Source organism: Vigna angularis, chromosome 5 (genome assembly GCF_016808095.1).
Source record: "Vigna angularis cultivar LongXiaoDou No.4 chromosome 5, ASM1680809v1, whole genome shotgun sequence".
NCBI classification, from domain to species: Eukaryota; Viridiplantae; Streptophyta; class Magnoliopsida; order Fabales; family Fabaceae; genus Vigna; species Vigna angularis.
The window spans coordinates 4,155,933-4,167,820 of record NC_068974.1 but is presented as its reverse complement, the minus strand read 5'-3'; the positions used below and the strand labels follow the sequence as shown (position 1 = coordinate 4,167,820).

The window sequence follows — 11,888 nt, the reverse complement described above, 5'->3', positions numbered from 1 at the left end:
CTCATTTTTTACTACCATCTTTGTAATAATCACTAGTGCAATTAATGTAAACGGCCTCGGTTATTTTTAAGTATAGACACCGGTTCTGCGATTGGGTTATATACAGCCGAAATAAAAAGGTAGGTTTTTTTGACTCGGTTCTGGACCGAATTAGAAGAGTTCAGATTCTGCCTCTATTCACAGTCAACCGAGGCAGTAGAATTTTTTAATTCTTTTATTCTCAACCGAGATCAGTGTTGGTTTTGGTTTCTCGTTCTATTATCTGCAATTTTTTTCATCCAACCGAGATCAGTGTTGGTTTTGGTTTCTTGCAATTTTTTTCATCCATGTTTTTGGGGCAAAATTACTTTGACAAACTTAGATGATTGCTCCAATCTAAGAAAGGGAAACAGGAAGCGGGGAAAGAGCACACGACACTGGAGGTGGAAGAGAGGAGGAGGAGGCTTTATTCCCTGACGGAGCAAGCAATCAAAGCTTCAGAGAAACACAATATCCAAACCAAAAACCAGAGAATTAGTATCCAAACCAAAAACCAAACTCACAGATCCAAACCAGAAACCAAAATCAGATATCCGTTTCACCATCCACCTGCACAGAAACAGAACCAAAAAGGGTTTCCGCCACCATGCCGCCGCCGCATCCTCGCCGCTGCCGCCTCCCTTCTGCTCCATGAGAATAGGGTTTCCGCCATCGCAGTCGCCATCGCAGCCGCTATCGCGGGCTCTCGTTGCACCGTCACAGGCTGTCTTGCCGCACCGTCGCGAGCTCTCGCTGCACCGTCGCGGACTCTCTCACCGCACCGTCGCGAGCTATCTCGCCTCGCCTCGTCGCACCGTCGCGAGCTGTCTCGCCTCGCCTCGCCGCACCGTCGCGAGCTGTCTTGCCTTGCCTCGCCGCACCGTCGCGAGCTCTCTCTTTGTCATGGCGGAGGAGAAGAGGTTGGTCAGGGAATGCTGGAGTTGAGGGAGAGGGGCGAGAGAGAAGAAAAGTGGAGAACTTTTTTGGATCTGGATGCAGTGAGAGAGAAGAAAGTGGAGACTTTAACCGTGCAGCAAAGAGAAGAAAGTGGAGACCTTTAACCTTTTTTGGATCTTGGATGCAGTATAGAGAAGAACATTAGGTGAAATTTATATATGGCACCGGTTGAACAAAAAAATCCGAGCTAATACAACCATACGGTATAGGCTTTGGTTGCTTAGCTAACCGAGGCATTAGAGAGCTGTCACCAACACAACCTAACTTGCAGAGCAGTTTCTGACTTGCAAATGTCTTTAAGCATCGGTTGCTGGCCACCCGAGGCAATAAAGCCTTCTAAAAAAGTTGTCAGTCTGAGTTGCGGTGCACGAAGCAAGAGTATAGGCTTCGGTTCTTATGTGAGCCGAGACAATATCACCCTTCCACCACGGGTTACAATATAACAGATGCGTATAATTTTTTACGCTTCGGTTTTGGCATAACCGAGGCATATATGGCGCCTTCGTAACTCCTTTTTTTACTAGTAAACACTAGTACAAATAAAAGAAATGGCACCGGTTATTTTCACTAATAGGCACCGGTTCATGAACCGAGGCATATTCAGCCAATGTAAAAGGTGATACACTTTATGCCTCGGTTAACAGGACCGAGATTGTACTTCTCCCTCTACTGCCTCGGTTGGAGGCTGAACCGAGGCAGTAGGGTCTTTTTTTTTCGTTATAATTTTCCTAGTATTCTGGCAGTGGCAAGCGTGTTACAGTGGCAAGCGTTATTATGCTCAAACGTTATGCTCAAACAAATTACACACAAACTTGCCCAGAGAACATGCACACAAATAATCTAGTTAATTTTCATTAACAAATTACACACAAACTTGCCCAAGGAATTTCCAGTTGCAAATTACACAAATCAGAGAAGAATTTACAGTTGCAAATTACACAAATCAGAGAATTTACAGTTGCAAATTACACAAATCAGAGAATTTGATCAAGGAGACAGACAAATAAAAAACAGAGAACTGGATTCAGCAAAACCATGGAGTTCTTCATTTTTCTCCACAACCCTCACCCCTTTTGCAGATCTGAGCGCATTAGCCTGCTTAGAAAATGATGGCAAATTAACACAGGAATTTAATTTTGGTGCCTCGGGCAAATTAACACAAGCAAATTAACACATTTACCTTTTGCAGATTCGCAAAACCCTAATCTGACCCCAATCTAACCCTAATCTCAGATTAGCACCACCACCACCACCACCACTATCACCGCCGCCACCATTGACGCACCACCACCGCATGCTCTTCCCTCCAGAGGCGACGCACTCGCAGGAGAGAGCGAGACCGAGAGAGCGACGGAGCGAGACCGAGAGAGCGACGGAGCGAGACCGAGAGAGGGGAGGCGAGAGCGAAGGGAGGCGACAGCGACGGGAGGCGACAGCGAAGGAGGCTAGAGCGAGGGGAGGGAGGCGAGAGCGAGGGGAGGGAGGCGAGAGCGAGGGAGGCGAGACCGAGACCGAGACCGAGACCAAGGGAGGCGAGACCGAGACCGAGACCGAGACCGAGGGAGGCGAGACCGAGACCGAGGGGAGGGAGGCGAGACCGAGGGGAGGCGAGACCGAGGGAGGCGAGACCGAGGGGAGGGAGGCCAGAGCGAGGGAGGCGAGACTGAGGGGAGGGAGGCGAGAGCGAGGGAGGCGAGAGTGAGGGGAGGGAGGCGAGCGCGAGGGGTGAAGGGGCTAGGTCTTCGTATTTGGGGAAAATGTCTGGGGAGAAATAAGAGGCTTATATGCCTCGGTCGTTTTGGGCCTGAGGTAGTAGAGGCTTATACGCCTCGGTTCTTCTTATCAACCGGTGCAGTATACTCCTTTTACCTCGGGTTTCTCTTAACCGCGTCATAAACCGTGTCAGAAACCACTCATTAGGCACCGGTTGCTTTTACAACCGAAGTGGTAACCCTTTTTGGCACCGGTCAAGTCTGAACCGAGGCCTTTAAGGTCTCGTTAATTACAAAACTGCCACCGTGTCTGAATAGACAGCGATTTGGTGTAAACCGAGATCTATTGTGCGAGTTTAAAAGCACATTTTGTACTAGTGAAATATTTAGATAATTAGATAAACACTTTAATTTGACTATCATAAAGAAATGAGTAGAGTTAATATATTTTTATTATACTACAATAAAAAAAATTTAGAAACAAAACAATCATAATATACTCATTCCATTAACACTAATTTGTGGTAGGTCGAATTATATTACAAAATTTTTATCTCACTAAAAAGTAAATTAGATTAAGTTGACTTGTTTTAACTCAACTTGTGGTAAGTTCAACTTGTGGTAAGTTCAACTTGTGGTGAGTGAACTTGTATAAATCAAATTGACTCATTTTATCATTCATATAATCTAAATTGTTTTGGAAAGAGAAAACATTAATATAATCCAAATTGAACTTATTAATGAATGCTAGTAGGCAATGGCACTGCAAAAATTGATGAAATAGCAATACAGGCTAGAAAGAAGCATGCATGGTGAGGGAATTGAAGGTGGTATTTAATTAGTCGATTCGTCCGAGATTGTTTTCTTGTCTTTTTTTGCCATTATTTGACGGATTAAGTGGAGTCATTATCTTTCTGTTAATCATAGGTAACCCCTATTTAGCATCATCGTGACTTCCACGTTACAGCACAAGCAATGTGTTGGCTTCCAATAAGGACGACCTTCCACAGATTATAACACTCAATTCAGGTATCCCACTTTACTCAATTAAACTCATTTTACGGAGCAAGAACCATATATTTGATCATTGAACGGCTGAAATTCATTCTTAATATATAAATAAGTTAAAATTAAGCATTTGAATGAAGTTTTCATCTTTTATATGCTATTAAAATTTAATTTATTTTTTTGTCATCGCTAGAATTAATTTTAGTTATTTACGTGGTGTCTAATAATAGAAATAATTTAAATGGTATTAAATATATATTTAATATGTTTTTATTCTTTTAACTTGTGAAAATTAGAATTAGTTTATTTTCGAAACTTTGAATCAATTTAGTCTTCCATCTTTAGAATGACATGAATTCAATCTTTCTAACCAAATTTTGTTAAGTTTATATAATGTTTCAAATGCGTTTTTCAGTTAACATTAGAGTAGTAATGTGTTAAAGGATGAAAAACAACTCAAATGATATCATGAAACGTGTTCGAAACATCAAATAAATCTAACAAAATTTAGTTAAAAGACTAAATTCACGCATTTATAAAGTTGGAAAACTAAATTGGGCCAAAGTTTAGAAGAAGGATTATTTCCAATTTTCACTAAAAGTTAACGGACCAAAAACATATGTAACCCTATTTTATTAGTTAATTTAAAAATACTTACAAATAGAAAAAAATTAGCTATTCAAATTTTATTTCATAAAATTTATTATCTCTCAAAAACTTATTTAATGTATCTTGTCTTTAATCTTCCAAGATTTGCTTGTATCTTTTTTAAAATATGTGTTCATCTTATTCACACTAGTAGACATGGAAACTGATGGCAAGCTCCTGGCCAAGGGACCAATCATAAAAAGTATTGCAAAAAATATTCAAGAAGAATAGGAGTTATCTGTGGAAGGTGGATCCAAAATTTTATTATTTTGGGCTTTAATAAATTAGAGTAGATTATTTTGGGCCTTTTATTATGGGCCAAGTAGTCTTGGATTTCTATTTGGACCTTGTATTATGGGTCATGTAGCGTAGGATTTTCGCGATAGAGAAGGAGAGAGAAAAGGCACCTTTGGGAGAGTTGACCTTAAGTCAACATAAGAAGCTTTGCCTTCCAAAGTAAAGAGCAATAAGGTTATCCTTCATTGGGAAAGTAGTTGTAATGTCCCAAGTCTAAGAGTCACTTAAGGTTATCAAAGACTACAAAATTTCACAACATAATTAATTTTTTTTCGAAATAAAAAGATTTATTACAACTTGAAATATTAAATATCCAAATCCAATAAGAAAAATAAATATTTTATTAAAAATTCCTAATTCGATGCTTAAAATAAACTTTATTCAGAACTCCCAATTCAAATCCTTTCTCTCATCAATCACATAGCTCTAACAACATCTGCATCCCTATCTGTGCTCCAATATAACACATACATTATATGATCATCGCCACAAACACAAACAAAGCAAACAAATGTATGGGTGAGCTAAGTAATCAAATAAAACAATCATTACATGAAATAATAAGTAATCAACCATACATATAACCATTCCCTATCAAGATTCCCTCAATGCTCTAATAATTCTCGTAACTATACCCTTATCGGGAGTAGTCCTACCATCTTAGTAAGGACATATTTCTCCTATTCCTCAAGGTCTTACAAGTAAAAACTCTGATACATCTCACACCAAATACTATACTCAGCTTCAATCTGGATTGTTTTACCTTAAACGGATGTTGACATCCGTTGAAGGATGTCATCCGTTAAAGGTTTCGTTTTTATTTTAGGGTTTGTTTTATTATTTTATTAAATATTTTAATAATTTAATTTAAATATTTTGATTTATTATTTTTGAATATATTTTTAATGTATTTTAATAATGTATATTTATATTAGTTTATATTTTAATTTTTAATTTTGGATGTTATATATAATTAGTTTTTAAACGTAATAATTTTGTAAAATATATATTTTTTATACATGATTTTTGTATCTTTAATTCTTTAACAATTTTATAATTATATAAAAAATTACTTATTACTTTATTTATATCAAATATATAATTTAATTATATTAATATTTTTATATTTGTTTGATTAATTATTAATTATGTTAATAAGGCTCATTATAATTTTGTAGGTGATTATTATTTAAAATGGATGAATATCTTCATATGGATTCTCAAATTGGTTGTAGTTTGAAATCTGATTTGTCTTCATCAATTAGCAAAGTTGTATAGAGAGATTTAACAAATAAATTTACAACAAATGAAATATTTCGTTCACGGGAGCACTTAATTCAATGGGTAAGAGGGATGACTTATGATTTAGGATTTGTTGTGGTAATAGTAAGATCTGACATAGCTACTGGTGTACAGGGAAGAAAAACGTTCGTCATACTTGGATGTGAAAGAGGGGGAAAATATAGGAAATACAAAGCTGATGCAGTAGCTAGTGTATATGGCACTCGTAAATGTGAATGTCCATTTAGATTAAAGGATAAACCATGTTTAGATGGGGCCGGATGGGTGTTGAAGGTGATGTGTGGACATCACAACCATGAGTTGGCTGAAACTTTAGTTGGTCACCATTATGCTGGCAGGTTAAATACGAGTGAGAAGTCATTACTGGTTGATATGACAAAGAGTAAAGTTACACATGCAAATATTTTATTAACACTCAAACAAAATAATGATCGAAATGTCACAACGATTAAACAAATCTACAACGCAAGGCATGCATATAAACGATCATTAAGAGGGTCCAGAACTGAACTACAACAACTTATGATGTTGTTGGATCGGGATAAGTACATTCACTAGAGTAGGTGTGCTGATGATTTAGAGGTTGTTACTGACTTGTTTTGGACACATCCTGATGCGGTCAAATTGTTAAACTCATTTAATGTTGTATTTTTGATGGATTCCACATATAAAACAAATAGATATAGACTTTCGTTGCTTGAGATTGTGGGTATGACGTCTACAGGGTTAACCTTCTCAACAACATTTGCTTTCTTGTCTACTGAAAGGCAGAGTAATTTCACATGGGCTTTGGAAAAGCTGAAATGTTTATTTTTAACATCTGAGGGTGGTCCTAAAGTCATTGTCACTGACCGAGACTTGGCTTTGATGAATGTCATTGCAAATGTATTCCCTGAGTCATATCAGATGTTATGTCGGTTCCACATCCTTAAAAATGTTAAAGCTAAATGCAAAATATTAGTTCATTCTACTGAGGTTTGGGAAGTGTTGATGGATGCATGGGAAAATGTGATGGATTGTGCTGATGAAAGCTTGTTTGCTGAGTATGTGAATGGTTTTCAATACGCAAGCAGTTCATGACCTTTGTTCTTTGAATATGTGAATCAGACTTGGATTATTCCGTACAGCACATACTTTGTAAAGTTCTGGGCGAACAAAGTAATGCATTTAGGGAACACAACCACAAATAGGTATGTTGTAATGTTATTTTATTTATTTGTTTTGTAGATAAATATTTATTTGCACTTGTTGAAGGTTTTTTTTTTGTTTCAGGGCTGAATCTGCTCATTGGAGCCTGAAGAAAGTTCTGGGCAATAGTATGGGTGATTTGTGTTCTTGTTGGGATAATATTCATAACGTCATTATCCTACAACACAACAAGATTAAGGCGTCATTTGAAAGTAGTTTGTTGCTTACGAGTGACCATTTTAAAGGCTGCAGATATAGAGAACTTATTGGGCGTGTGTCTCGATATGCATTGGATCTCATTGCTAAGGAATTGAAAATAGTGCAGCAGATAGGATTGGACTCCTCAAAGTGTGGATGCGTATTGAGACGTACATTTAGTGTCCCATGTGCATGTGAATTAGCACGATATAATCCTAGGATGATCCCCATAGGTGAATTTCATATCATGTGGCGAAGATTGCATTTCTCAAATGTTGAATTAAATGAAACCGAGCCTCAGTTATCCATTAAAGATGAGTTGAAACAAATAGAAGAACGATTCAATGAGGTTAACATTGGCGGTAAAGTCACCATCAAGCAGAAGTTACTTGAGATTGTTTGTCCTACATTGACATCAATGGTCCCTCCATTACATAAAGTCAAGACAAAGGGTGCACAAAAAAGTAAAGTTAAACGAAGTGAAAGGTCTACTACGCGGGATCCATCATATTTTGAGTATGTGGACGCCTTTCATTCAACCATAGAATCTTCATCTGTGAGAAGTAAATTACAATCAAAGCCAAAAGCAATGAAGAAAAGGAGAGTTCCAATGATAGACCAGTTTCATTCTACTACTCACCCCTTCATTGTAGACGTTGTTGATGTTGTGGCTGATGGTCACTGTGGGTATAGATGCATTGTTGCGTTGTTGGGACTTGGAGAAGATTCATGGCCCGTTATCAGGAATGAGTTGTACAAAGAACTCAGTGCATGACGTGATGAATATGCAAGCCTAGTAGGAGGCTATGATAGACTAGAAGAACGGAGGAACTCTTTGTTGGTGCAATCACTGTCGGTGCAATCACTGTCGGCGGTAAGTGTTTCCCGTTTTATGTAGTTTATTTATTACATTTGTTTTTTTTCTAACAACTTCTTTTATTCATAACAGGCTAACATGAACAAGTGGATGACATTACCAGACATTGGTTATGCAATTGCTAACCGATATAACGTTATCTTAGTGTGTTTGTCATACTCTCAAAATTATACTATCTTCCCACTATGTTCCACACCACCTTCTGATATAACTCAACATCGCTTAATTTGTATAGGACATGTTCATGGATGTCATTTTGTACAGGTAAGTACATTTTTTTATGATTTCATTTTAAAATTACTTATCACTCAATTAATTATTGTAATTTGTATAATGCAGGTTAAGCTACAAGAAGGTTGTCTGTTGCCCATGGTGAATATCATATCTTCAACCCACTATTATCCTGAGGCACGAGCGTGATCATCTATTTATACTAGTAGGATGCCGCATTTGAACAGTTGATGGACATAACAACATCTTATGTTGACTTAGGTGATTCGTGATATTTATATTATGTATGAAGATATGTAAAAATACACTATTATATTTTGTTATTTAAGTACTTATTGTCAGTATTCGTGATATTTATATTATTATTTATGTATGAAGATATTTATGTAGTATTTATTTATGTATGAAGATATTTATATTATTAGTATTCGTGATATTTATATTAGTTGTTGTTATTTAAGTTCTTATTTTTTTCCACTTAAACATATAAATATTTGATCATCCATATAACCAATATAAAAGAACATGTAACTCAAAATGAAAACATTGAAATTATAAGAAATTATAAATGTCTATTACAAATACAAAGAAAATATGATGTCAAATAATACATAATGAGAAAAAGGAAATATAAAGTCCTGTAATACATAATGAAATACTCAATCAATTAGACGTCGACCGTCTACCACGCACATGCCTCTGCCCACTCCTAGTCGGGGAATATTCGTCGATGCCCTCATTAGCAATCTGAAGCAGGTCCACTGACACCTGATGTGCAATAGTACCCTCGGTCACATGACGACATGATATCAAGGACTGTAACATTCTCGCCATTCGCCTAAATCTAGCCTGCATTACAATTATATCAAACAATTAAATAAACAAGGTGATCAAAATTTAATAATATAAGCAATGAAAAATAACATACCAGGGCGCCAGATGGTGAAGGTGGAGACGATCTACAATGGGGTCGTGCCTCATGTGGAACATCGGGGCGCTGTCTAGGCGCAAGAGCCGGTCGCGCGTCATTTGCAGCAACAATAATATAAGGATGTGAAACCCTCCTGAACCACTGAATGTACCCATCGACACAATCAGAAGGGGATGCTGCATGTCTGACATTACTCACAACGTGAGCTCTGAAGTGCAACCAAACATGATCAATGACCACTAAATCTACATCTGGAACCGTAGTCGGTGATCGTGGAATGTCTTGCTGAAACCCAAATTGCCTCAGCACACGCTCAGGCAAATGACGACAAAGGGTGTCACCAATCCGAATCCATCCAGAATACATACAGATGCCGAAGAATGGCCGAATGTCCCGATGCCCCTCATACGGATGCCATATAACTCCACTGTATGTCAGCGCATCCAACTGTGACCGAATCTCTACGAGAGTGGAACTCTGCCTAGGGCTCTGCCACCTCATGGCACGTGGTGTGGTATCATCGTAAGAAGTCACCAACCGCCTCCTCCCCATGCTAGGGAAATGTTCGTATATCCAACTCTAAAAAAATAATTATTCAATTAAATTTCATCCATCTTCGAACATGGAAATAAATACATGAAATAAATGTCAAAGTTATAATTGTACCTGAAATAGAGTCAAATATCCAGCCATCTGCTTCGTGGAGGCGAGACTCGCATTCCCGAGCTGCTCGTACAAATAGGCGAGTGCAGCAACACCCCAGGCATATCTGCCATACGTGTGTACGTCTCTAAATAACAATAAGTAAGACACGCGTATAGAACTGGTACTCTTATTTGCAAAAATCGTGCATCCTACTAGATGCAACAAATATGCTATAACAGCATAGTCCCAATGCTGCGACTCACACCTCTGAACATATATCTCTCTAAGCCAGTTGAGTCTGACTTTCGGACCACGTGCGTCCTCCATCTCAGCACCTACTGTGCCACCATCAACGCCGAGCAATTGCACAAGGGCTGTACGAGCCTCCTCAAACTCCAACTCCTCTAAATCACACATTTGTCCCATCACGGGCAGGTGAAGTAATGTTGAGACGTCATCAAGAGTAATCGACATCTCCCCTATAGGGAGAGGGAAACTACTGGTCTCAAAATGCCACCTCTCTATGAATCCGAGGAGTAACCCCTTATCAACGTAATCATAACAAATCCCTGTAAGAGGCATCAAACTGGAATTCAACACAATGTGTTGAATTCCCTCGTGGCATGGTCCCCTCGATCCTACACATCAATATTTAATAAAATTTCTATTAAAAAAATAATAAAATAAATTTTATTTTTGCACTCACCCGACTTTGTGAAATAGTATAAGCTACATGCTGAACATAGTGCGTCAGCAATGAATCATCACGTGGACCTCTAGGAAATCCACCGACATCCTCTTGTATGTCATGAACATCCGCGTGCTCCTCCTCATCGTCATCGTCGTTAGGGGCCTCAAATGCATTCTCCTCGCCATGAGTCTCATACGCCTCATATGTTTGGTCCTCAACGGCTCGCTCCTCAGCTATGGGGTCATCCTGGATAGGAGCTGCACGACTTCTACGAGCAGAAACGGTAGGTCTTCTCCGAGCTTCGCCCTGCGACGAACTCTCTCCTCGAGAACTCTCACCTCGAGAACTAAAAGATGCACCACGTGTTCTTGCCATTTCTAACAATAATTTGTTTGTTTAATTTCAAAACTTAAGAAAATTATTGTTTTAAATATCATAAATAAACTATAAAAATGCAATTCAAAATAAATTAAACTAATAATAATTAATTTATTAACTACAACAAAAATTAAACAAAAGAAACAATTAGCTAACTAATTAAAAAAATATATTTAAATACATTTCCATTTAATTATTATTAAATTAATTATTATTACAAATACAAATTTACTATAAATAAATTAAATACAAATACAAATTTACTAATATTAAATACAATTAAATTAATAATATTTATTTCAAGAAATAAAAATAATTTAAATATATAAAAGTTTACGTATCTAATTCAAACTTAATCAATTCATTTAGAAACTACAAATAGAAAAATTTATAAAATATTCAAATAATAATCTAAAAGGTTAAAGAAAATCTAAAAATATATATATATATATATATATATATATATATATATCAAATAACTATATTTAAAAAAAATTAACAAAAAATATATCAAATATATATTCCAATTATAATAATTCTAAAAATAATTAAAATATTAAAGAAAAAAAATACAGCATCCCGAGAGCCAAAACAGATGTGGGATATCCGATTGGCCTTCAACGGATATCTCACATCCGTAGAAGGCCAACGGATGTCCCACATCCGTTTTGGCCTTTCGTGGGCACTGTTCAGTCGCGCGACAACCACTCAAGCACAACACGTAAACGAGAATGGTGAACGGAGAACCAACCTGGACGCCGCAGATCCACGCTCCTCCACGCCAGATGAACGACCTCCTCCGCACCA

At 37.5% G+C, this 11,888-nt stretch overlaps 2 protein-coding genes and 1 long non-coding RNA gene across 3 annotated transcripts; 1 reads left to right on the top strand and 2 right to left on the bottom strand.

Annotated features, from left to right (window-relative positions):
* Positions 1-1,875: 1,875 nt before the first annotated feature.
* On the bottom strand, positions 1,876-2,337 carry LOC128196567 (uncharacterized). The gene is made up of 2 exons (XR_008249008.1): positions 2,156-2,337; positions 1,876-2,070 (listed from the first exon to the last, which is right to left on the bottom strand). It is a non-coding gene; the product is annotated as an uncharacterized LOC128196567 (long non-coding RNA).
* A 3,656-nt stretch (positions 2,338-5,993) lies between these two features.
* LOC128196599 (uncharacterized) lies at positions 5,994-8,103 on the top strand. The gene is made up of 4 exons (XM_052878080.1): positions 5,994-6,324; positions 6,667-6,985; positions 7,070-7,132; positions 7,215-8,103. Exons 1-4 carry the CDS (start codon positions 5,994-5,996, stop codon positions 8,101-8,103), a joined length of 1,602 nt encoding a protein of 533 aa, XP_052734040.1.
* A 996-nt stretch (positions 8,104-9,099) lies between these two features.
* LOC108346399 (protein MAINTENANCE OF MERISTEMS-like) lies at positions 9,100-11,078 on the bottom strand. The gene is made up of 4 exons (XM_052878079.1): positions 10,719-11,078; positions 10,034-10,555; positions 9,365-9,946; positions 9,100-9,285 (listed from the first exon to the last, which is right to left on the bottom strand). Exons 1-4 carry the CDS (start codon positions 11,076-11,078, stop codon positions 9,100-9,102), a joined length of 1,650 nt encoding a protein of 549 aa, XP_052734039.1.
* Between the last annotated feature and the right edge of the window lie 810 nt (positions 11,079-11,888).